Genomic DNA, 24079 nt, shown 5'->3' with positions numbered 1-24079 from the left:
CTCGGGGCCGCGGGCCGCTGAGCGCCGTTGGGCAGCGCCCACCCCTCACGGCCGACGGCAGGCAGGCTCGCCTCACACCGCCCTCACACCGCCGCCCCGTGATAACCAATAGCCGCCGAGCCCTGCACGCACTGCCCGCCCCCGACACCCGCTCTGACCAATGGAGGCTAAGTGGCCGTCGAGGCGTCTCCCTCTCACTCCGCCCCCCGGCCGTGCCGCTGCCACACAGCAGGCGAGGTGCGCTCCAGTTCGGGGGTAGGCAGATCCAGAGGGCTGTGGGCGGAGCCCTGCGGATCCAGCTTGCCACGGTTATCTCCTCTTTGTGGCGCCTCGGAGCAGTCTATTTAGCAGGCTCGGCCCTATGTGTTAGCCCGCTCCGTCCTTCCTGTTCCCTCCCCTACTTCCCCCTCCCTCTCGCCCCCCTCCGCGGGGATCAAAGTGGACTCGCCCACTTGAGTTATCGCCCAACGGCTCTGTGCGGGTCACGTGGGCGGCGCGTGCTGCTTGAAAGCGGCTGCGGGTGGCGGTTTGGCGACGCGTGGGCGCTGGGGGCGGGATGAGTTCCGGGCGGAGCGCTGGGCCGGGGATGCTCAGCCCCGGCAGCACCGTGACCCTGCGGGTCTGCGCCGTGGGCCTGCGCCCCGAGGTGCCCGTCGTGCGGATCTGGGGGCTGCTGGGGGACCGCCGCGCCGACTACATCAGCCTCCGCCGTCAGATCCAGGCGGCGGCGGGGCCGTGCCTAGCTGCCTCTCCGCAACCGACCGACCCAGTGGCTGGCGGGATTGAGCTGTGCACGGGAGACCTGGGCCTGGTGGAGGTGGTTGGGCTGTGGTACCGCTGCTGCGTGGTGAGTCGCTCCGGCCAGGACTACCGCGTGTTCTTGCTTGATGAGGGCTGCATGGTGGTCACCTCCGCCCGTTACCTGGCGCAGGGCTGCGAGGAGCTCTTCCGCCTGCCCCCGGAGGTGCTGGGCTGTATTGTGGCTGATGTTGTGCCCTTTGGAAGCCCCGAGGTGGCAGCCTGTGGGGATGCTCCGTTTTCCAACTGGACGGTGGAGGCTATGGAGTTCCTGAGCTTCTTGCATGGCAAGGAGATGTCTGGACGGGTGCAGGAGGTGATTACGCCGCAGCTCATAGTGCTTGAGCTGCCCCAGCTCGTGTCCCAGATGCATCACCTGGGCCTGGCCAGGCGGGTCACTCCTAGCTGGTTCTGCCAGATGCTCGGGCAGTGCCTGGCTTATGGCCACCCAAGGAGCCACCCCAAGGTACAGCCTTCAGCATCTTCCTTTGTATCTTCTGCAGTGCCGCAGCTTCCCCATGTTTTGCTTTCGTATCAGCCTGTGTCACCTCCTTTAGATTATGTTTACCCACAGCTTCAGTTGGATGTGACAGAGCCTGTCCTAGTGACCCATGTCTCTGACCCACACCACTTCTACTGCCAGTTGAAGAGCTTGTCCCAGGAGATCCGTTGCCTTTCTAATACCATGCACCACACTTACAAATCCTGCTCCTGTTTGCCATTACCCAAAGTGGGCTCACCTTGTGCTGCCTGTGGCAAAGATGGCCAGTGGTACCGTGCACTCCTGCTGGAGCTTATTGCTGGGGAGAGAAACCAGCAGCTGGCTCTAGTGATCTTTGTGGACTATGGCAGGAAGGAGACTGTGACCAGAGCTAACCTGTGCCATTTGCCCCCTGAGTGTTTCCACATACCTGTGGTGACTTACGCATGCGCTCTTCAGGGTATCTTGGATGGGAGTTGTGCCTGGTCCCCATTGCAGATCAGTAAGCTGAAAGCATTAGTGCTAGGCAAAGGAGTGAATGCTCACATCAAAGCCTTTAACTCCTTTGAGCATCTCTATTATGTGAACCTGTATGGGGAAAATGGCATCAACTTGAACTATGTTTTTGGGCTGCAGGCTTGCTGCCTGGTCAGCAGCCATACACAGGTGAGTCAAACTGAGGGTCGGGAGCAGCTGGAAGTAGAAGAATCCACGGCTGAACTGGAATTGCCTCCAGGAGCACCTCCCGTTGCTATAGCGCATGGAGATTTGGCTTCTGCTCCTGTAGTTGATGTACACGTGAACTTGGGCACGTTCTACAACGCACAGGTCTCCCACCTCCGAGACCCATCTGAGTTCTGGCTGCAGCTCTATGAGCATTGGCAGCTCATTGGGCAGTTGAAGCAGTGCATGTGGGATTTCTATTCACATGCCATGAAGCTGGATGGTGCTAGGTGGGATCTACGACCTGGATCCCTTTGTTGTGCCAGTGGGAAAGAGGGTGTCTTTTATCGAGCAATGATCACCAGGGTACTGGACAGTGAGGTAGAAATATACCTGGTGGACAGAGGCAATACAGAAACTGTACATCGGTGTGCAGTGAAGGAGCTGCTCCCTCGGTTCAGAGAACTGCCTGCTTTAGCTCTGAAGTGTTGTTTGGCAGATGTCTGTCCTCTGAGAGGGAGTTGGAGTGAAGCATCTGTGTCTGCATTTAGAGAGATTGTACTGAACAAGGGACTAAAGGTTCATTTTTTGAGTGTGCAGGGTGACAAGTACATAGTTGAAATTTTTGACCAGTCCCAATTAGGAGAGAAAAATGTAAGTAAACTCATGGCTCAGGTAGGGTATGCTGAATACCAGAGGTCTGAAATACCCAAGAGTGTCCAGAAATCACCTAATATGGCTGTGAGCCTGGCCTCAGATGCTGGGGAAGAAAACGAAATAAAAGCAGAGAAGAGGCTGGGAGAGGAATCTGATCTAAAGAGAAGTGATAGGGCACTTAATCCTTATGCAGCTGTAGTGGTCAGAGGGAGCCCTGTTGCACCCATTCACAATTCTGCAGGTAGTAAATCTCTTCCTGCTCAGAAGTGTGAGGGCAAGGATAATTCGCCCATCTCCTGTACACAGAATTATGACAAAATGAAGCTAAGCTCCTCTTGTGGAGGTCAATTAGAAGTGGGAACTACAGTTAATGTTGTAGTGTCATATGTTGAAAATCCGGGTTATTTTTGGTGTCAGCTAAGTAAAAATTGCCAAGACCTTAAGTTATTAATGTCTGAAATTCAGGAGTATTGTGAAAATTCATCCCACCCACATGCTTGGCCAAATTCTCTATGTTTAGCCAAGTACTCGGAGGATGAAAAATGGTACAGGGCTTTAGTTATTAGTGAAGTTCCTTCTGCAGAAAAAGTAGAAGTCATATATGTTGACTATGGCAACAGAGAGCTGGTCTCTCTAGCAAACCTCCGCTCAATTCACAAACGCTTCCGTAAGTTAGAAGCTCAGGCTTTCAGATGCAGCCTTTACAACTTAATTCAACCAAATGGTCAGGATCCTTTTGCTTGGGATGAAGCAGCAATTCGGGCTTTTCAGGAGTTTGTTGATACTTCTTCATCTCATCTTGAACTGAAGTGTACGGTATTTGCCTTGGCTTCAATAAGCAAGGAGCTGTTTAACATTGTAGATTTAATGACACCGTTTCAGAGTGCTTGCCAGTTTCTGACCGAAAGGGGTGTAGCCAGACCTTTATCTCCTCAAAAGCCTCTGTCATCCTTGGTTCATCTTCATTCTTACTATTATTCTATGCATGGTATCAAAATTGGGAGTGAGGAAGACGTTTATATTACACATGTTGAGGATCCATGGACATTTTACTGCCAACTCGAAAGATGTTCAGATGTCTTAGCACAACTTACCGATAACATTGGTCGCCTAAGTGAAAAAATGAGCAGCTTAGAAACCTTGCAGAAGTCTGAGAGCTTGTGTCTAGCCAAGTATACTGACAATCACTGGTACAGGGGAATAATTATGAAAAGGAAACCTGATATGGAAGTCTTCTTTGTGGATTTTGGGAACACAGAGACAGTAGATAAAGATAACCTGCTTCCTTTACCCAGTGATGTTTCTGATATCTTGCTTTTGCCAATGCAGGCCATAAAGTGTTCCTTACCTGATACATCTCATGTTCCTGAAGAAGCTACAGCATGGTTTAAACAAGCTGTCCTAGAAAGGCAATTAAAAGTGATCATTGTAGCAAGGGAATCTGATGGTAAACTGTTGGTTGAGTTGTTTGATGGTAATACTCAAATTAATGCAAAACTGAAGGAGTTAAGCTTAATGAGCAATACAGGAATTGGGCCTACAGAAAATGTAACTTTATGCTCTAGAAATACGGATGTGATAGAGAGGAATGGGAGTGCAGAATCCACTTTAGATGCACACAGGACTCTTGAAAGGAAAATGAGCAGATCTGAAGCCCAAGGAGAAGGAGGGGATAGCAAAAGGCACTTCAAGAAAGAAGATGAAAACCTTTCCCAGCCTGCTACAAAGGGAGATCTGGCAGATGGATTACTAGAATCTGATGAAATGATTAGCAGTAAGAAGGATGCTTCTCTGCTAAATAAAGCTGGGAAGGAGTCTTTGCTCTCCGTCCAGATGAATACACAGTCAGATATTAAGTCTGATGCTGAAGGTGGGAGTATGGTGCTTGAAAATGTATCTGGTCTACTGCAACAGAAGATAATGCCAGGTCTTAAAGTGTCAGTGTATGTGTCTTATGTAAATGATCCACTGGATTTTTATGTTCAGCTAGAAAGTGATGAGGCTCAGCTTAACAGCATTTCAGAAAGCTTAAATAATATGACACAAAGAAAGAACCCTTGTGGACAACTTTGCCAAGTGGGAGACTTAATCAGTGCTGCTTATTCAGAAGACAGCCTGTGGTATCGAGCTGTAGTGAAAGAGAAGACTTCTGATAATTTGATAAGCATACAATATATTGATTATGGTAATACTTCAGTAATTAATGTTGGTCAAGCACACAGACTCCCTGAAGGCTTGTCATCTGTTCCAGCCATAAGCATTCACTGCTTCCTAGGTGGACTGAAATGCAAAGAAAATACAGACTGGGCAGAGAAAGCTGTGCTTTACTTCATCCAGAGAACAAGTGAAGTTCTGCTAACGTGTGAATTTGTCGAGAAGGTTAAGGATAAATGGGAGGTTATCCTCAGTGACCATGAAGGTATAATAACTGTGGATTTAGCTGATGAAAATCTTGCAAGTAGCAAAGGATCTTGTTCAATAGAAATACTTGATAAAAGAGAGAACAGTGACATAATAATTGAGTGTGAGCCTTTGCTGCCTCAGGCACAAAATAAAACTCCTTGTGTAAGTAACTCTGAGTCATTTATTTGGAAATTTCCAGAGGCAGGCCAGACTGTAAAAATTTATGTCACAGTGGGAATTGGTCCGGAATACTTCTGGAGTTGCAGTGCTGATACAGGAGACATGAAGTACATAGAGGAAAAAATAGAGGAAGCTGAAAGCATTGGACTAAAATCTTTGGATGATTGTGGAGCTTGTATTAAAAGCGGTGATATTTGTCTAGCAAAATATAGTCAAGATGGGAAGTTCTACAGAGCTAAAGTCAGCAGCGTAGAAGGTGACAAAGTAGCTGTTAGACATGTGGACTATGGAAGTGAGGAAACTATTAGCATAGAGTTGATCAGACAGATTCCGTGTGAATTGATCCAGGTACCTAATCAAGCATTTGCTTGCTGTCTGTCAGATTTCAATTCCTCTGAGGGTTCATGGCTTAGTGAAGCAAAAGAAAAGTTTAATGATATGACCCAAGATGTCTTATTAGAAGCAAAAGTAATAGAAACTCAAGAATGCAAAGCTTCTGAAGTCCCTCTGTCTGTTGTCAAGCTGGAAGCTTCTGGTAAGAGTATTAATGAAGAGATGAAGTCTTTTTGGAAGGCTAATAAAGGAACTGGTGACAAGGCTTTCTCAGATCTTGGGAACCGCTTAAAGGAAAACAGATGTTCAAAGAATGATACGGGTCCTTGTCTGGAAAGAGGAACTCCTGGTGCTTGTGGATTAGCTCAAGAGGAAAGTGAAAGTGCTTTACTTTGTTCTGAACCTTTCTTGGGTGTAACTTCTGAGTGTTTCAATACTGTAGAAGCAAGTAAGTCAGTTGAAGCTGTTGAGTATATGTCTGGGAAGGCTGATGATGGATGTGAAATAGCTGAGCATCAAAGCAACTTTGATAAAGATGTACCTCTATCTGGAGGAGACAGCAGTAACAATTTATTACTAGAACCAATGAGAAGCTGCAGTCTTCATGTTTTGAAGAGTGAAATGAAAGCTGAAGAACAAGAATTATCTGAAAAAACATTTCAAGAGGATGCTGAGCTGAAAGAACTGAGAGGCAGTGCTTCAGCAGCCAGTCTTTTCCTAGAAAACAAACAAGAAGAACTGCAAAGAGAGCCAGTGCTACAGTCATCTTCAAGTGATGAAACAGAGATGTTAGGAGCACTGGGTCAATTACAAAGTCAATGTTCATATGATGATCTAAAAGAGTTAATACTGGAGCTAGAGACACTTTCAGTTCAGCCCTTCTTTGCTGAAGTAACAACAGAAGCTCTGGAAACAGAGTCAGCTGAAATGCGGACAGCTTTGGGTGTCAAAGCAAGAGAAAAAATGTTCGAACAGGCATCATTTGAACTGTCAGTCGTGAGTGAGGACACAGTGGAGTTGGCAGCTCTGAACTTTCTTGAACTCTTACCATCACTTAATGAAGGGAAGAATTCAGTGCCTTTGGTTAGCAATGGAGAGAACACAGTAGAGCTGATTCCGTCTGATATTCAGCCTTCTTTGGGAGAGAATGCAGAGAAACCAGAATTGAATTTGTCTGGAATTCATAAAGCGGAGTCTTTGCAAGAAGACTGGATAGAAGTAGAGCCTCCTTCCCTAAAGCTGTCTTTGTCTAATGGTAGATCTGAAAAACAACTGGACCTGAAGACCCATGACATGCTGTCATTGCTGGGTGCTGAAATTGAGCAGCTTCTGGAACCGGTGCTGCCTGATGTGCACCCATCTCAGGAGGATGGGGATGAGGACTTGTTAGGGTTGGAACACCCTGCACTGCAAAGTTCTGCAAATAGCAGAAGTCAATTCTCATTTCTTACAGAAGACTTAATGAATCGGAGGTCTGTTTGCACTGTAAAATCATGTGACTGCAAGGTTGAGAAACATAAGGAGTGGCAGAAGAAAGATGACTGTTATGTGGAAGAATGGATGAAACGAGACTTGACTGACTCATTTAAAGAATGTGGAAATACACACGTGCAATACTCAGCCTGTAAGCCTGAGGATGATGATGTAGAAGAAAAGCAAAACAAGAAGTTGGCTGCATGTGATGCAGGTAAAGTATCAGAGTCGTTCTTAAGGAGTTAAATAATCAAAATGCTGTGCACATTCAAATGAGAATCACTTTCTTACAGGAACCTAACTTTTATTGCCTAATAAGTTAATATTTTAGTGTTAACATCAGTTTTTGTTGTCTGGGGTTTTTTCTGTGCTTTTATTTTCTTCCTCCTTCGCTGATACATGATTTTTATAGGACACAATGAGTATACCTGTCATCTGAAGGGCTTTGCTGTTGGTTCCAAATGTGTGGTGAGGACCTCTCTAAAATGGTGCGAGGCTCGCATTTTGGAGGTATCTGAAAAAGGTACCAGGGTAAGTATGGTTTGAATACTCTTTCTGCATACTTAAGATCTGGTCCTTTTTTGGTCTTCCTCCAAGCTTTTAATATTTTTGGGAAGTCTATTACAGAATTTAAGACTCAGTATTCCTAAGGTTGATTCTGCACTTACAGACTTCATAGAAACAGCACAGTCTCAAACTGAATGGATGCTATATGTCAATACTTGATATTCCCTTCACAGGAAGACTGAAGGATCTGGCTCCAGTTTGAGATACATATTTATGTGTATGTTTGTCTGGCCTGCAGGTTAATGTTCTGCTGTGGAGCTGTGTTACCATTAAATGCTTATGAAACTTGTCATTATTTTACTGGTGTTTTATACTGAGGAATTGGTGCTAGAACAGTATAAGCTTGCGAAGAAACCTAAATTATATTGTAATTAATAATGAATATACGACTATTACTGCTTCAGTGAAAGGTACTAAATTAGTGGTTGATGGGAGTTAACAGATTATAATCTAATGGGCTGTGGTGTTTTACTGCTCTTTAAGCTACGGGATAGTCTTCCTCTGGTTCAGGGGGAGTGTGTGTGTATGTACGCAAATGCACAGATGTTATACTTAACATAAAAGGGCCTTTAGGTTGTAATTTAAGGTTGCAGATTCAAAAGATCACTTCATAGAAGTAACTTTTTGAAAGATTGAATGCCTGAGATCATGAAGGCTATCTCTTTTACTAGTGGATTCCTTGGGTATCTAAAACTAACCTCAGCCTATATTCAGATGAGTATGGGTATGTACCTATATCCCTCCTGATTTGTATGGGTATGTACCTATATCCCTCCTGATTTGTTTCCTACTGGTTCTGACCTAGTACGTGTTTTCCAGCCTTCCTCTCTCACTATACTTGGGTTAAAAGTTCAGGAGAACCTTGAGCAGATTCAATAGTGATACTCAGCTTTATTAGAGGTTAACTTGCTCTTCCTTGCTGGATACAGACTGAAAGCCTTCTCAAAGGCAGGGAATCCTCAGCTGTATTTTCCTCCTACTATGTCTTATTTGCTGAGTGTGTTCTCAGGATCGATCCACTGCTGTGTTAGATGTGGTTTGGTGCTGTCTGTACAGGTCTTGAATCTCTCCAGTGGCAATGAGGAGATTGTGGATCCAGAGAATGTCTGGAATGGTGTTCCTGACTGGGCTTACAGGTCATCTGAGGTAAGGCAGTGTGGTAGTGGACTGGGCAGCACAGTACTGTCTTTTAGAAAGGGCTCTCTGAGTTTAGTTGTGCTTCTCTCTGGATCACCGTGAGAATAGAAAGGCAAAGTAGCATTAATCTAAATCTGTGTATTCATGCCCACTGCTAGAAGCGCAGTATTTTACTTTAAGACTTCATATTATCCTTCCTTCTCTATGGATCACTATGGAGACTATAGAAATTTGTATTAATGTATTATATAACAGATATACAAATCCATATAAATAGTTTACATAAATTATAAACTGTCAGCCATTTGGCCTGAGGACTGTGAATTCAGGCTGGGAATAGATTTATGAAAACAGCTTGAAGGAAGAAATGTTATGGGAAGACTAGTATTAATCAAGAAATGTAGAACAATGCTGATATGTGGCTTTTGACAGATCATGCTAGTAGAGCATGTAAATAACTGGTAAATTATGAAAAATACTTCTATTATTAAGTAATTGTGAAATTATAGTAAGATTTTTCACCAGTGTTTGTCATGACATACCAACAAATGAAAAACTCATCTCTGGAACCCGAAACTCAGGTTGTCAGCCATCCTACTGATGATAACAGAATGAATTTCCAGTTTATTGTTCACATGCAGTTCTTCCATCGAAGTAAAAAGTGGGCAGAAGTCTTCTGTAGTGAGTTATAAGGGGACAGAGCAGTGGTAAATCAGAGTCCCGCAAGTGCTGATGAAAAAAGTTAGTCTAGTATTAAAGGAATCGCCTCAATTGAAAGCTATCTTGGCAGTAGTGCCATCTTCCTAACAGAATCCCCTTTTGTTTGGGCAGCAACCCCTGTAACAGGAAACTTGCAGTTATTACCAGAGGAGTCCTCACTTCAAGGTAAGACTACCTTAAACTCCCAAAGAGGTGGCGAGCTCCATGTTTGGATGCTTTCTAATTTTCTAGGAAATGCTTTATTTAGGAAACTACAGTTGAAACTTTTTTTAGGTTCTGTATTTACTATTGTTGGTCTGATTTTTCTTAGCATTAGCTTATGTACTGTCAGTTTAATGGTGAATATCTGTAACGTAAGCTGCTACTGTCTTGATTAGAGATCAGTTTAGTATTTATTTATTCAGCCTAGTGGATTGAGCCTTTCGGACAAGTTGGAGTGGTACACCTACATTACAGATTTTGGTAGGGTTTTGAGCATTGGCCACCAGTATGCTGCTCTTGCTCGCCTTGCCTCAGAAATGTGGGCAACTCCTAGGCAGACTCTACTAAGCATTGTAATTTGGTATTTGAATGCCCCAATTCCTTAATAGGTCTTCATCTATAAATCTAAACCCGTAATAATAGCATCTTAGTTGTTGTAAGGGTAGTTTGTGAATAGTGCCATGTATGTCTTTATTACTTAAATTCTGAGGTGTTACTAGCAAACACCTATTGTGTACCAAAGAAAATAGTTCTGGTTGAAATGGACCTTTGAAGGCACTGAAAGCAAAGTCAACTAGAGCATGTCACTTAGGACCTTCCTTCCAGGTCTGGAATCTATCCAAGGATGGAGACTCCAGAACCTCTCTGGGAAACTGGTTCCAGTGTTTGCCTGGTGAAGACTGAACTAAGCTTGAGTAGAGATTGCATTTGTGTTTTCAGTAGTTGAATTGGTAATTTCATTTTGGTACACCTGTATGGAAAGTGGATTGGTTCTCGGGTAACAAGTTACGAAGCCTGCAATGGAGATCTAGTTACCTGTTGGGCAGACAGTACAGAAAATGTAAGTTAAGGTCATGCAACCACGTGGCATAGATGTAGATCTTGCTGCACGTGTGGGCCGCCGCCTGGAAAGGCAGTTAGAGTAGAATGTACCCACAGGATGCAAAAACTCCTGCAATGTGTTACCCTAAGACCACTGAGGAATGGAGTGGCTTGAACTTGTAACTAAAATCTGGGAGCACTGCTTGCTTCATCTTGGGCAGTTCTGTTGTTTCAACTGTCTTATCCTTACAATGATAACTTTGCCTGAGTATAGTCTTTCAATATGGTGCAATATGTTGATGACATTTAGTCCAAAGCCTTGTTGAGTTAGACTTTAAATATTAATGCATTTATGTGTTTATAGAAACATTCTGATGGGTCTAATCTATTTTTACTCTCTGTAGAAAAGCAAAGTGGCTACAGTTCACATTTAGCTGAAGATCCCTCATGTTCTCCAACATTGCTGAAATGAAGCGACATGTTCACCACATGAAGCTCAACAAGTACCTGTGTACACAAGCGTTCCTCTGAAAATGTGTTTTCATGGGAACAAGAATACAGGCAAAGCACTGAGTGTTTCTTCAACATAATGGAGCAAATGTCTGTTGCTACCATACTTCCCTGTCAACGAGTAGTACTTGTTACTAGACTGTTACTGTCTGTTTGGCTTCTCATTTCTGTACTTGTTATCCAGCTGCCAGTGGATGATTCTTCAACAGAGGTTTGAGTTGCTGGATAGGTCACTGTGGTGCACAATACTGCTTTCTGATGTTTGTTTTGAGGAAAGTTGCATTGTTAAGTGTTTTTTGGGGGGGTTCTCTCTAAAAAATTGTTGAGGGTATATTTTTTTGAGCGGGGAGGAGTGTGTTTGTTTTTTTTTTTTTTGTGGGGGAACATGGTTGATTCAGGTTGAAGTCTTGCATTTGGTGCTGTTAGAAAGCAATGGAAGAAGCTGGAATAAAGCTTTGGCTGGTGTATACTGTTTTGTTAATGACCTGTGTTCTTTCCCCAAGCATAAGCCCAAATGTTGTGTGCATAGCAAGTATCTTTTTTCAACTCTACTACTGCAGTTAGATGCAGCTATGCACATTCTGCAGATCCTGGTTCTGTTTTAACCCTAACCAGCTCTCTAGACCACTGAGCTGTGGTGAATGCTCTGAAATATCAGTCATGTACAAAATACAACTTGTATTTATGACATGGCCTTAACTGCACTAAAGAAAGACAAAACTTTTCCTACAGATATGAAGCAGACCTAGCAGAATGGTTTTGCTCTGCATGTGTACAGTGGGGTAAGGATTTGTTAAACCAGCCACATCTTATCTCACCTTTTATTCTCCTCCTCATGTGTTGAAAAGAGGTTTCTGTTTTGTAGTCCTGTTCTGTGTCAAGATCTCTGACAATGTAATAGTCCGGGTGAGTATCACAGTAGATGTCAGTGTTAGTGCTTACACAGTAAGAAGAAACAAGTGTGTGTCTAGTCCCTTAATAGAGACAATACATATTAGTAGGCTGGAGAGAATTTAATTCTGAAAACAGGTTGTAGAGGTTGTAATCTCATGTTAAACTCACAGATTATATAAATATTTAATTACTCTGTTAACTGCTCTGCTTGTTCTACTTGCTTCAGTTTTGTCACCTGATTTTGAAACAAATAGGATACAGTTAGAAGTACTCCCCCTTTTGCAAGGTTTATTCATTTAGAAGTCACTCTTCCAGGTGGCAGCTTCAAGGAGTTTTGCTCTAAAACCCAGAGCTTGTTAGCAAACCACACAGTCAACTGCTTCTACTGACAGACAGCGAGTACCTGTACAAAGATGAGTGTCTGAGTAGTACATCCATGAGAGAAACATCAAGATGATCAAGCAATGCTTAATTACTCCTTTCTAAAGGGAGTGGTAAAAGTGAAACATCTCTTCTGTAATTTCACCTACAACAGAAACTGACAGTGGTAATTCAGACAGGAACAGGAGGGGCACTGCCTGGAGCCTAGACTAAGGAGAATTATAGTTGCTACAAGAAGAGTGACTGTTTCAGCAGCTTTTGGAATGGAAACAGCCTCAGAGTACGGTAGTAAACACAGATCATAAATATAAGTGGATTGAGCTCATATGAGAAATCCTGTGTCTGAACAAACACTTCTGTTACATTAAGCTATTTCCTGTAGCTTTTACTAGGGCTTGCCCCTCTGATTTAGGAGGAGCAAAAACCTGCTCCAACTTTCTACTGTTGTCAGAGCACAGCTGAAATACCAAGTGGTTTAATAACAAATCAGAGATTTCTTTTTCTTACACTGCAAAAACAGTTTGCTGGATGCAGATTGACTTAAACCTTGGTAAGCGCAACTTCAGCTGAATTCCTTAGAGCTTAACTGTCTCTCTGCAAAAATGATTCTAAATCAAAACCAGAGAGTTTAAATTACCATCAAATGATTTCTGCTCGGCTGCCTACAAAGCAGAAGTTACCCTGTTGCAGTGTTTCAGAGAATCCCACTGACTAATTTGAACTAAAACCTCTACATTTTGAAGATAATATAACCTAATGCCTTATCTCTTTTTTCTTGTTTTCTTTTTTTGTTCCACACCCCAAAAGCTGTGTAGGTGGCCAATGTCACCACGTGTCTGAGCAATGTCTGGCCAATATTAGTGTTGTGATGTCTGCAGCATTTTCAGTACTTCTTTGTATTCCTTATTCAGGTTCAGCTGGAGGTAAGTCAATATTGGTACCAGGAATAACATTGGGTCCTATGCCATCCACAAGAGAATCCCACTGATCGAAATCTTTCTTAAGACCTATAAAATGGGGAAAAGAAAGCCTGAGTTGCAATGACTTAAGTAATTGGCTTTTTTAAAGCTACACAGAAAAATGAAACCAACTTGGCAAAGCAGGGGAAGCATGACGTTTTAGGGAGGGAAGAATAACAGAATCATAGAATAGTTAGGGTTGGAAAGGACCTTAAGATCATCCAGTTCCAACCCCCCTGTCATGGGCAGGGACACCTCCCACTAAACCATGTCACCAAAGGCTCCGTCCAACCTGGCCTTCAACACCGCCAGGGATGGAGCATTCACAGCTTCCCTGGGCAACCCATTCCAGTGCCTCACCACCTTCTCAGTAAAGAATTTCTTCCTTAGATCCAATCTAAACTTCCCCTGTTTAAGTTTGAACCCATCACCTCTTGTCCTCTCACTACAGTCCCTGATGAAGTCCATCCCCAGCATCCCTCATAGCCCCCCTTCAGATACTGGAAGGCTGCTATGAGGTCTCCACGCAGCCTTCTCTTCTCCAGGCTGAACAGCCCCAACTTTCTCAGCCTGTCTCCATACGGGAGGTGCTCCACTCCCCTGATCATCCTCGTGGCCCTCCTCTGGACTTGTTCCAACAGTTCCATGTCCTTTTTATGTTGAGGACACCAGAACTGCACACAATACTCCAAGTGAGGTCTCACGAGAGCAGAGCAGAAGGGCAGGATCACCCCCTTCAACCTTCTGGTCACACTCCTCTTGATGCAGCCCAGGGTACGGTTGGTTTCTGGGCTGCGAGGGCACACTGAAGCCGGCTCATGTTAAGTTGCTTGCTTCTGTTCTTGTTCTAAACTGAATAGTTATATAGAAAGCCTCAGAGGAATTAAATATTAACTTCATACTTGGATGTAAACAGATACTTACTCAAATGTTTCTGCAGGAAGGCTAATGATGCGTGATTGCTTATATCAATAGCTTCATTTGGATCTATTTCTCCTTTTAGTTTGAAAAATCTTCCAATAAGTCCTCCACTCACAAAGGTAAAGTCGGGAAAGCTCTGATGTACTGACCCCCTGCAAACAGAAAAATGAGCCCCAAGCTCTTAAGAATGTCTGATTAAAAGATGCCATAGGTTGCACAGGCATCTTCAAAGGCAGTCACACATCTTATAGTGTATTTTTTAGCAGAAGATAAAGCAGGTTAATCTCATGAGCATGGAAGATGAGTAGTGAATTCTGCCCTAACCACAGAAGGGAAGAAGTTTTGTACATGTTTTACTGTAGTCACTGCAACAGCAATCAGAAGTGGGCTTGGCAAAACTTCAAGTTGTCTCTCTGCTCCGAGTATAAAGTTAATTATAGAGCCATCAACTCTGCTGCACGCAGTACCTTAATGAGGCAAGTGTGTAAATGCACCCAAGAAGGCTATTTAAAGTGTTCAAATGCAGATTTACATTTGAGCAAAACTTGCGGCCTGGGGCAGGAACGCACACCTTGGGGTATCATAAACTTACGGTTACTGGCAGCTTTGAGAAGTATCTGTCTCCAGTATGAGGACATATTGCTATCTATTTTAAACATGCAGTGAAAACCTGGGCCATGAGAAAGTATTGACTGTCCTTCTGCAGTTATATAGAACCATTGAGTGTTTTGAGTTGGAAGGGACCTTCAAGATCATTTGGTTTCAACCTCCCTGCCACAGGCAGGGACACCTTCTACGAAAAGCCTCATCCAACCTGGCCTTGAACACTGCCAGGGATGGGGCAGCCACAGCTTCTCTGGGCAACCTGTGCCAGAGCCTCAGCACCCTCACAGGGAAGAACTTCTGCCTAAAATCTCACCTCAGTCTCCCCTCTGCCAGTTTAAAGCCATTTCCCCTTGTCCTGTCCCTACAGGCCCTTGACAAAAGTCCCTCTCCAGGTTACCTGTCAGCCCTCTAGGCACAGGAAGCTGCTCTAAGGTCTCCTCTTAAGGAGCCTTCTCTTCTCCAGGCTGAACAAGCCCAGCTCTCTCAGCCTGTCTCCAGAGCAGAGCTGCTCCAGCTGTTGAAGCATCATCGTGGCCTCCTCTGGACTGGCTCGAAAAGGTCCACATCCCTCTTATGTAACTGAACATCTTCAACAAGAGAGTAAGCACCACAGAAATGATGGATCCTGGACACTTACTTGATAGTGATCATTTTCTTGTTTGTGTCATTGGAGCTGAGCTTCTTCATCTTTAAGATGTTATCAGCCCACTGGAATTTTTCAGAGTTGATAAAAAGCAGCGGTTGCTGGACACTGTTTTGGTAAATGTCATCTCCTACTGGAAGCATCCACGCATCGAGGGCAATGCCACACCTGTCAAAAACAACTGAGTACTGTTACAGAAGCAGGAAGCTTTGTATGGAAGTTCTCAGCATGCTTTGATTTGCAGGAGACATGGCAGAGAAACGCTCTATAAAACTGAACAGGGGAACAGATGAATGAATCACTTTGTTTCAAAATTATTTCTCCTCTGGGGGAAGAGAATTAATCCATTCTTGCAGTATCCATGGTCTCCGTTGCCAGGTGCAGCCCAGCACAGGAGATTCATCAGGGTGCCACAGTATCATGGTACATGATTCAATATGATACAGCTATTGTGTTCCACCACATCCCCATGGTTGAAAGAAGCACAACTTGAGAAAACAAGACATGCCAAACAAGCCTCTTCTTCAAGAGCTAATCAGCAGCTGGGGGATCTTAGGCAAGGTCCCCTGCTCCAGACCTCTTAAGTGCCAAATGTCTCTTGCCTTGTTTTGCATACTTACCTGAATCTTATTTCTTTGCTGAGACTCTCAATAACTGTAGCACCACCAAAAGAGTGTCCCATCACAGCTATTCTGCTAGTATCAACAGAATCCTGTCAAAAAAATCCAGGTGCTGTAAGAGACTTTCTTTCCCAAACTTCTGTTTTCTGGTTTTTTTTTTGTTTTGTTTTTGTTTTAATGGAATAATTTTTTAGGCAATAGATCCTACTGAAGTAGGAAAAGTATTATTTCAGCTCCATTGCTATCTATCTACCTGAGAATATTTTCACAGATCTACAATGTGATCTTCAGAATAGTTTAAAGGCACCAGTTTAGAAATGGAAGAGGGAAACCAGAAGGAGTATTAGGTGTTTAACAAGATGCAGCCACAGCCCTTCACTCACCTTTAGGCTATTCCAGTCAAAGTTTGAATTTAGCACATTTGTTACTTCCTCTCCTGAATTGATTTTAAGAATGAGATTGAGAGCTTTGATACACTCCTGTGCTCTCTGCTGCACCTGGGGAGAAAGAGAAGTTGGGACAGAGCAGTGGAAGGAATTTTCAGACAACCACTAGGCTTGCAGGGCTTTGGAAACAAGACTGTCTGATTTTCCCCTACGTTTTGTGTCTGATACTGTAAGGACTATTCTGAACTGCAGAATGGAACTGTGATGTCTGATCAACAACTGACTTTCGGAGGTCCAAAGAGTTGAAGCTCTTGTGTAGATCCCCTGCACATGGAGGATCTACATGCACATGTATATCCAAGTGCCAAGACCTCCAATGCTTCATCCTGTCGCTACCCAGAGAAGGGGTTGCTGGGGTGTGCAAAAGCTTAAGTTACACAACTACAAGGAATGCTGACTCGCTACTCCTCCTCGTGCTCACTTTGATGAGCAAATGTCAATACATCACTTGCCTCACCTGCACAACACCCCTGAAACTGTCTTTACACTGGATAAGCCAGAAACACTCAAGAAGCCAGTCTTCTTGTATATATGTATATACACATTCTTGAAAACTGTACAAAGATGTTGCAAATAAAGGTTCTCACTGTTCAGAATAAGAAGTGGTTTTGACTTCAGTATATCAGTAAAAGAAAAGCTTCAAAAGCAGCCAGAGAACAGTGCTGTCCTTGGGAACTGCAGTGTGTAGGCAGCAGCAAGATGTGTGCATCACTGAATTTCAAATAAATCTCAATCTCCTGACTTATCCATTACTGAAATTCGCAGGCAACAGCTTCTGGAGGTTATTTGCAAGCTCAGACACTATGCATTTAGACTTGTAAGTAGGATGTTGTACGCGCACAGGAAATGACTCTTGTACTGCTGTCTGCATGGCCCAGGGAGACAAACACCTCCCTGGCTGAGTCTGCCTTAGTGGGAAGAAAACACTCCCATTATTTTAAAGGTCAAGTCAAGTATGACCATTATCACATCTAGTACAGATGCTGCTTATCACCAGGAAGTCTGCATTGTCTACATTGCTATAAACCACATTAAAGTGTGTTGAAGATGATGAAGCAAACATGATTCATCTTGCTATCCAACAGTAAACAAAAGCTAAAGCAAGCCTAAGGCTACACAAACATTTGAAATGAATTCTGTGTCCCTTAAAGGTCGGGCTGGGCAGCAAAAGTGTGAACACACAGAGAAGAAACAGAAAGTTGACTGGAACCTGGGGTGAAAACAGCTGACTACGCTCAACAGTGCAACTTCAAGAGAAAGCTTTGTTGAGGAAGCAGTTTATGCTCTGAAGAAAGCTGTTGTTGGCTTTCCCATCTTCAGGGACACAGGACATGGTGTATTTTTGCATATGCCCTGAGTCATAGCAAAAGACTGCAGACATAGTCAAAGGGAAAGAGTCTGCTGGTTAGCCCTCAACATACCACTCCTGCCTCACTTCCTAGAGCCCAGACTTAGGATGAGTACCTGCTTATGGCGCACACAACGCTCTTCCTCTCCAGTTTTTAGTTTCCTGTAGTAGATCCACTCCTTCTCCAGGCCTGACGTAGACTCTTCCTGTGGTTCAGAAATGGACTTTTTTTTACAATAATATGTTGCTGAAGCAGATTCATCTCTGTAATATCAACGTAAGGTTATTTCTGGGGATGTTTGAAATGAAGTTGGCAGAAGTTTTAAATTTCACTATCTCAAGAGATTCAGCTACCAACCAATGCTGCTGCAATCGCAACTGAGCGTAGACAGACTTTCTAAATAATGCATTAACCCCACCAAAACTCCTGCTTTCTTCATATTATAGAATCATAGAATAGTTAGGGTTGGAAAGAACCTTAAGATCATCTAGTTCCAACCCCCCTGCCATGGGCAGGGACACCTCACACTAAACCATGCCACCCAAGGAAGTTATTATCCAGGTTCTAGCAGAGAGAGAAAAACAGATTGCCTGAAGAATGATAAATGACATCTCATTCTTCTCATTCAAGGGCTTATCTGAGCAAATCCCCTTTAGAATCAACTAGGTTGGAAAACACCTTTAAGATCAAGTCCAACCTTTATCCCAGAGTCCAAGTCCATCACTAAACCTGTCACTAAGGGCCTCATCTACATGTTTTTTTGAACACTTACCAGGACAGTGATTCCACAACTGTGCTGGGTAGCCTGTTCCAATATCTGAGCACCCTTATGGTGAAGAAACTTTTCCTAATATCCAATCTAAACCTCCCCTTTGCTTAGATAAAGAGTTAAGCTGAGAAACAGAGGGGGTGAAGAGGAATAGCGTGTGAGGAGGGTGACAGGGCTGAAGAATGTAAGTAAGTTCTTCTTTATAACTTATTTAATGTGAGAAAGGTTCTTTCCATCAGAACTCAGGAACGTGCAGTATACGCACCTGTGCTCCACAGCAGCCACTACAAAGCCTTGAGAAGCCATCTCTATGCAAATAGCAGAATAGATGGTCCTGCAATCAAAACCACATCCTGGTGAGACATGTGCATAGGTCATTATTTCAGTTAGACTGCTCTTTAAACATTGACCACACTATGTATGTGTGGTTCACATACATAGGTTTACTATTTCTTCTGTTTGAATTTGCTAGCCAGTAGAGCAGGCTTTTGTATGCCAGGCACCAAAGCCTTTTCACAAAACCCTGTTACTGTTTTACTATCTATTCAGAAGAAAAAATGCTAATGATTTTAAACAAGTAGCACATATAGAATCATAGAATCATAGAATAGTTAGGGTTGGAAAGGACCTTGAGATCATCTAGTTCCAACCCCCCTGTCATGGGCAGGGACACCCCACACTAAACCATGTCACCCAAGGCCTCATCCAACCTGGCCTTCAACACCGCCAAGGATGGAGCATTCACAGCTTCCCTGGGCAACCCATTCCAGTGCCTCACCACCCTCTCAGTAAAGAATTTCTTCCTTAGATCCAATCTAAACTTCCCCTGTTTAAGTTTGAACCCATTACCCCTTGTCCTGTCACTACAGTCCCTGATGAAGAGTCCCTCTCCAGCATCCTTATAGGCCCCCTTCAGATACTGGAAGGATGCTATGAGGTCTCCACGCAGCCTTCTCTTCTCCAGGCTGAACAGCCCCAACTTTCTCAGCCTGTCTCCATACGGGAGGTGCTCCACTCCCCTGATCATCCTCGTGGCCCTCCTCTGGACTTGTTCCAACAGTTCCATGTCCTTTTTATGTTGAGGACACCAGAACTGCACACAATACTCCAAGTGAGGTCTCACGAGAGCAGAGCAGAAGGGCAAGATCACCTCCTTTGACCTGCTGGTCACGTTCCCTTTGATGCAGCCCAGGATACAGTTGGCTTTCTGGGCTGCGAGCGCACACTGAAGCCGGCTCATGTTCATTTTCTCATCGACTAACAACAATATCACAATTTACATCTTCAAAGAGCTGTCCAAAAATCAACTAGTTAATCTTCACACATGCTCATGGATTAGGAAATACCTTCACCCCTAAAATACACAGGGAAAATACAAACAAGTACACCAACCCTGCTTTTATTTACTGATGTTGATTTCAGTGGAAGGGTACTGATACACAGCAGCCTGTTCCTATCTTTTTCAACACCACAGAGATCTCACCCCCCTACTGAAAATCTGTTCAGAACCATTCTTGGAGGCTGCTGTCTACATAGACAACAAAAATAATTTGTCAGCAATCTGCGGAATTACCGAAAAGCTCCAAGTCCATGGGAAAAAATGAGGAGTGGGTATTTTTCTCCCAGCTTAAAAGCAGCATTTGACTTTGCAGGACAGGTCACTGAACCTAGATAAAAATTGAAGCATATGTCATTATTACTGAAAGCAGAGAATCTGGTGACTGCTTATTTCTTATCTAAAGATAAGGTACCAAATCTCATCCTTACAATACAGAAGACAAAGATAGATCTGACTCTGAAAACACTTTCTACTCGGGAAAAGAAGTTACTTTCTTCTCCTCCTCCCATCCACAGCCTAGCACAAGCCCTACATATCTCTTAAACCCTATGAAAAAAGATTTATAGGGATAGGCACACATCCAAGTCTAGCTTGTATTCAGACCTTAGGATCTATCTGACCTTTGTATATCTACACATTTTCCTGTGGGATTTAAATAACAACACATAGGTGCAGCTTATCCAAGCTCTTCCTAGAGTAAACTGCCCAGCCATTCCTACTCAGAGCAGCCAGACACTGCAGATCTGCCTGAGAACTGGGTCACGTTCAGCATTAAGCCTCACTACATAAACCCATCCCAAACAAACACACTTCTTTGAGAAAAGCTGTTTTTCAGTCCTGCAGCAGTAACAGAGGGCTCATGGAGCACTGAGGTGACAACTGAGTGTACAGAGCTCGTGCCCTTGCACTAGTCAAGGAATAAAACCAGAACCAGTCTTACCAACGTAGTACTGGAAAAGCCTTTCTCCTACAACTCGATACATGTTAAGGAAGTCAGAGAGTCCCTGATAGTATTCTTTATCTGGAATCCATGGTGCCTCTTCATTATCTGTGGCACTGTATGATGGATAATATAGGCGCAAGAAGCTTCCCTGTGAAGAAAAAGCAGAAACATTTTTGCCAAGGGCTTCAGATACAAGAATGACAGCTCAAGAGAATTAACTCATAAGAAAATGGTTATCCTAGATACGCTTTGATGCCAATCCTGGGTCACTATCTTTCTGTTCCTGCAATGAATTTAAAGTAGCACAACTGTTGGCATCCAGGCAAAGATATACATCACCTTCTCTAGGTTATCCTATGGCTAGTTCATAATGCTCCATTTCATGAAGTTAAGCATTACAAACACTACCTATTTGCTCCATTTCTGCATACTGCTGGATCATTTTTTCTGTGTTCCTCACTATGCCTCCCCTTCAGGGAATGGCACAATGCTGCAGTTTGATCAGTTTAACAGGGGTGACTCTTCCCTTCACCCTTCCAGCTGTTACTGACACAATTCAGCTTGATAACTGGGGAAAAAAAGAACCCTCCTAGAAATACACCTTTCCTCTAGGTTAGCAAGACAAATTTTACCCTGAGACTCATTTCTGGACACGTGGTCCAGCAGAGAAGATGTGGGCAGAGTCATGGGCATGATCTCAATGTGGCTATAGTATGGCTGCCTCAGCTGAGCAAAAGGCAGTCAAAAAAGGTCTTCGGCAGCTGCACAGCAAAGGAGTGCAATGTATTGTTCTTCCTCCTCATCCAGATGTTTACAAGTCTGCAGTGGTTCATCTTTCTAAACACAACTTTGTTAACCTGTGTTTTAACTGCCTCTGTTTCTTACCAGTTTGGATCTTCTTTTACTGTCTGCACTCCAGGTCTTCCAGGAAACCACCCAAGCTTTCCACGTTTACACAGATCCTCCATAGCCCCTTGCCAAGATTCCTTCTACGCAGACAGCAGCACTGTACCATGGCACACCTTAGAGCAGACCTCCTGGCAGATAAGCTTTGTGTAACTTGTATTCTTACTTCTCGGTTTGCAAGGAAACTTGTGACACTATTCAAATTCCCTGTCTTGCTGAAACTGTACTTTTGTTTTAACAAGTTAAGTCTAGGGACAAAAAGAACATGAGCTTTGGAACAAACTCTGGTTTCTTGAACGCTACTTTATCGGCTTCATACATAAGATGCACCAAAAACTTGTTTAATGAAGGTTGATTCTATTTAGTCATCAAACTTAAATCAAGCTTTGACATAAAGACCATTACAGAAGAAATCATCTTCATCCGTACTGGAAGTGATATTAATTTGATCCCAGAATGATTCCAGTGAACTTCCCCAGGTGACTAACTGCATACCAGAAAGGGGAAGAGGTTCATTACCTATACCTGAGAGAACTGTAATTATACAGATTGCTTAGCTCAGAAAAACACACAGGCTGATTGCAAAGAGAAACTAATTGCTTGCTTATTTTATACTAGTATGGAGTAAGCTCAGTAAAGAAAAACATATGAATAACCACTACAGACTGATCACGAGTTCCACTATACCTGGCTAGCCTGAGGAATAAAACCACAGTGTAAATGCAGGCACATTCTCATGGGAGAATTAAAAAGTAACAGAATTTGAAATGGAAACCCACAAGTGACCTCATTAGCTGCCTATTTTCTGTCCCCATCTCCTTACCGTGGCTTCTCTCTGTACTAACCACTTACAGAATTGACATCCTGTTCTTTTACAGATAGATAAAACCTTAGGAAGACATCTCATGCTTTACCCTGTGGCTGAAACACTGCCTACCCTCATCACCCAGCCCTGCCAAACCCTGTTGGGATCTTTGTGATGAGAAAACAGCTACAGTCTCGGAGACTGCATGTGGAGTCCCTGCAGCAGCCAAAGCAGAAAGGAGCAGTGGGATGGATGCAAAGAACCCCATGGGTCACAGGAGGACACAAGCTGGTCAGCATTATCTTGCCTAGAGAAGCCAGGAAGGCAAGGATGTTAGGAAGGAGGGAGGGAGTAGCTATAGGGGACACTTGTAGTTTACATCCATCTGGTAAAGGCCCAGTACACATGCTACACTGGGACAAAGAGGATAGGAAGCTCAGCTCTGAGTGTGTGCCATGGAGCGTTCCTGCACACAGACAAGACCTTCTGTTTGATTCATCTGTACAACTATAGCAAGTCATTTCACTAACACTGTGGCTTTAATCCTAAGAAGGAAGTACCGAGAGCTTTACCTCAACTGCATTTTCTGTCATCAGGTCTGTGCATCCAACCGAGTGTGGTCCCTTTCCTTTAGGGATCCTATAAAACTTCTCAGCGCTGCTGCTCCCCGGTTCCATTGGTGCATTCACTGACAAACCTGGGGAAAAACACAAAGCAAATCAAGAGACTGCAACGTCCTGTGTGACAGATCACCTACCCTGACAAAAATGCAGCATGTTGAAGATGCAGAAAATTCAAGGTTGAGCTGATACAAGAACCTGCTCATGAGAATCAGAGATCTGAAATCCCGAGTCACCAACCTGACACGCTCCTTTGGGGGGCTCCGTTGGAGCAGTATCCTGAATCCCAAGGATCAGAGAACACCATGCACTGAACAGAAAGGCAGGGAGGAATCCTTTGGCTGTGGGCGCTGTGGCAACACTCAGGAGGCCGAGCAGCTGCGGTGCGGGGCAGCAGCAGCAGCAGCCTCACTTCTTGCGCACGCAGAGGGAAGATCAAGCTCAAGAGCAAGCAAGTTTCAGTTGAGAAGGCAGTTCCCTTCCCACCAGGCTACGACATGGAGCTGCTCCTCCTAGTCAGACCGGCAGAGAGCGAAGATTTCTCAGCTCCTCGGTGAGCAAAACAAGCCTACGCAGCGGGGTAGAAGGATGTCACGGAGAAAACCGAGGGCCGGGGGCATTCCTCAAGAGGGATGATGAGGGCTGGATCCGATCACTGGAAAGAAACGGCCTGTCCGTGCAGGGGACGCTGTCGGGAAGCCGGCCCGTACTGGGGGTGAGCCCTCGGAGCCAGGCCCGCCCTGGGGACCAGCAGAGAGCAGCGGGGAGCAGCCGCATCCCTCCCTAGGCAGCAGCCCCCCTGCTCCGGCAACCGCCGCGGCTCTGACCAGCCTCTTTTCCTTCTCCCGGTGGCAGCGGCAGCCCCGGCACGGTGTATCCCAGACCGCGAACCATATCCCCACCGACAGAGAAGCCCGGCCAGACCCTAGGCCC

General features: G+C 44.3%; 2 protein-coding genes across 2 annotated transcripts; one reads left to right on the top strand and one right to left on the bottom strand.

Annotated features, from left to right (window-relative positions):
- Window positions 1-586: 586 nt before the first annotated feature.
- Window positions 587-11809, top strand: TDRD6 (tudor domain containing 6; the record flags this gene model as incomplete). The annotated part of the gene is made up of 5 exons (XM_080614807.1): window positions 587-7202; window positions 7401-7519; window positions 8612-8711; window positions 9524-9577; window positions 10840-11809. 5 exons carry the CDS (start codon window positions 587-589, stop codon window positions 10905-10907), a joined length of 6957 nt encoding a protein of 2318 aa, XP_080470933.1. The 3' UTR covers window positions 10908-11809.
- A 301-nt stretch (window positions 11810-12110) lies between these two features.
- On the bottom strand, window positions 12111-24077 carry PLA2G7 (phospholipase A2 group VII). Its single transcript, XM_080616613.1, has 11 exons — window positions 23387-24077; window positions 23099-23223; window positions 20813-20963; window positions 20107-20200; window positions 18799-18867; window positions 17880-18027; window positions 16353-16466; window positions 15970-16061; window positions 15344-15517; window positions 14104-14252; window positions 12111-13227 (listed from the first exon to the last, which is right to left on the bottom strand). Exons 1-11 carry the CDS (start codon window positions 23451-23453, stop codon window positions 13124-13126), a joined length of 1287 nt encoding a protein of 428 aa, XP_080472739.1. The 5' UTR covers window positions 23454-24077; the 3' UTR covers window positions 12111-13123.
- Window positions 24078-24079: the final 2 nt, after the last annotated feature.

This window comes from Psittacula echo (assembly GCF_963264785.1).
Source record: "Psittacula echo genome assembly, chromosome: 4".
In the NCBI taxonomy this organism is placed as follows: domain Eukaryota; kingdom Metazoa; phylum Chordata; class Aves; order Psittaciformes; family Psittacidae; genus Psittacula; species Psittacula echo.
Note: the sequence above shows the minus strand (reverse complement) of the source record. Positions and strands in the feature narration are given on the sequence as shown.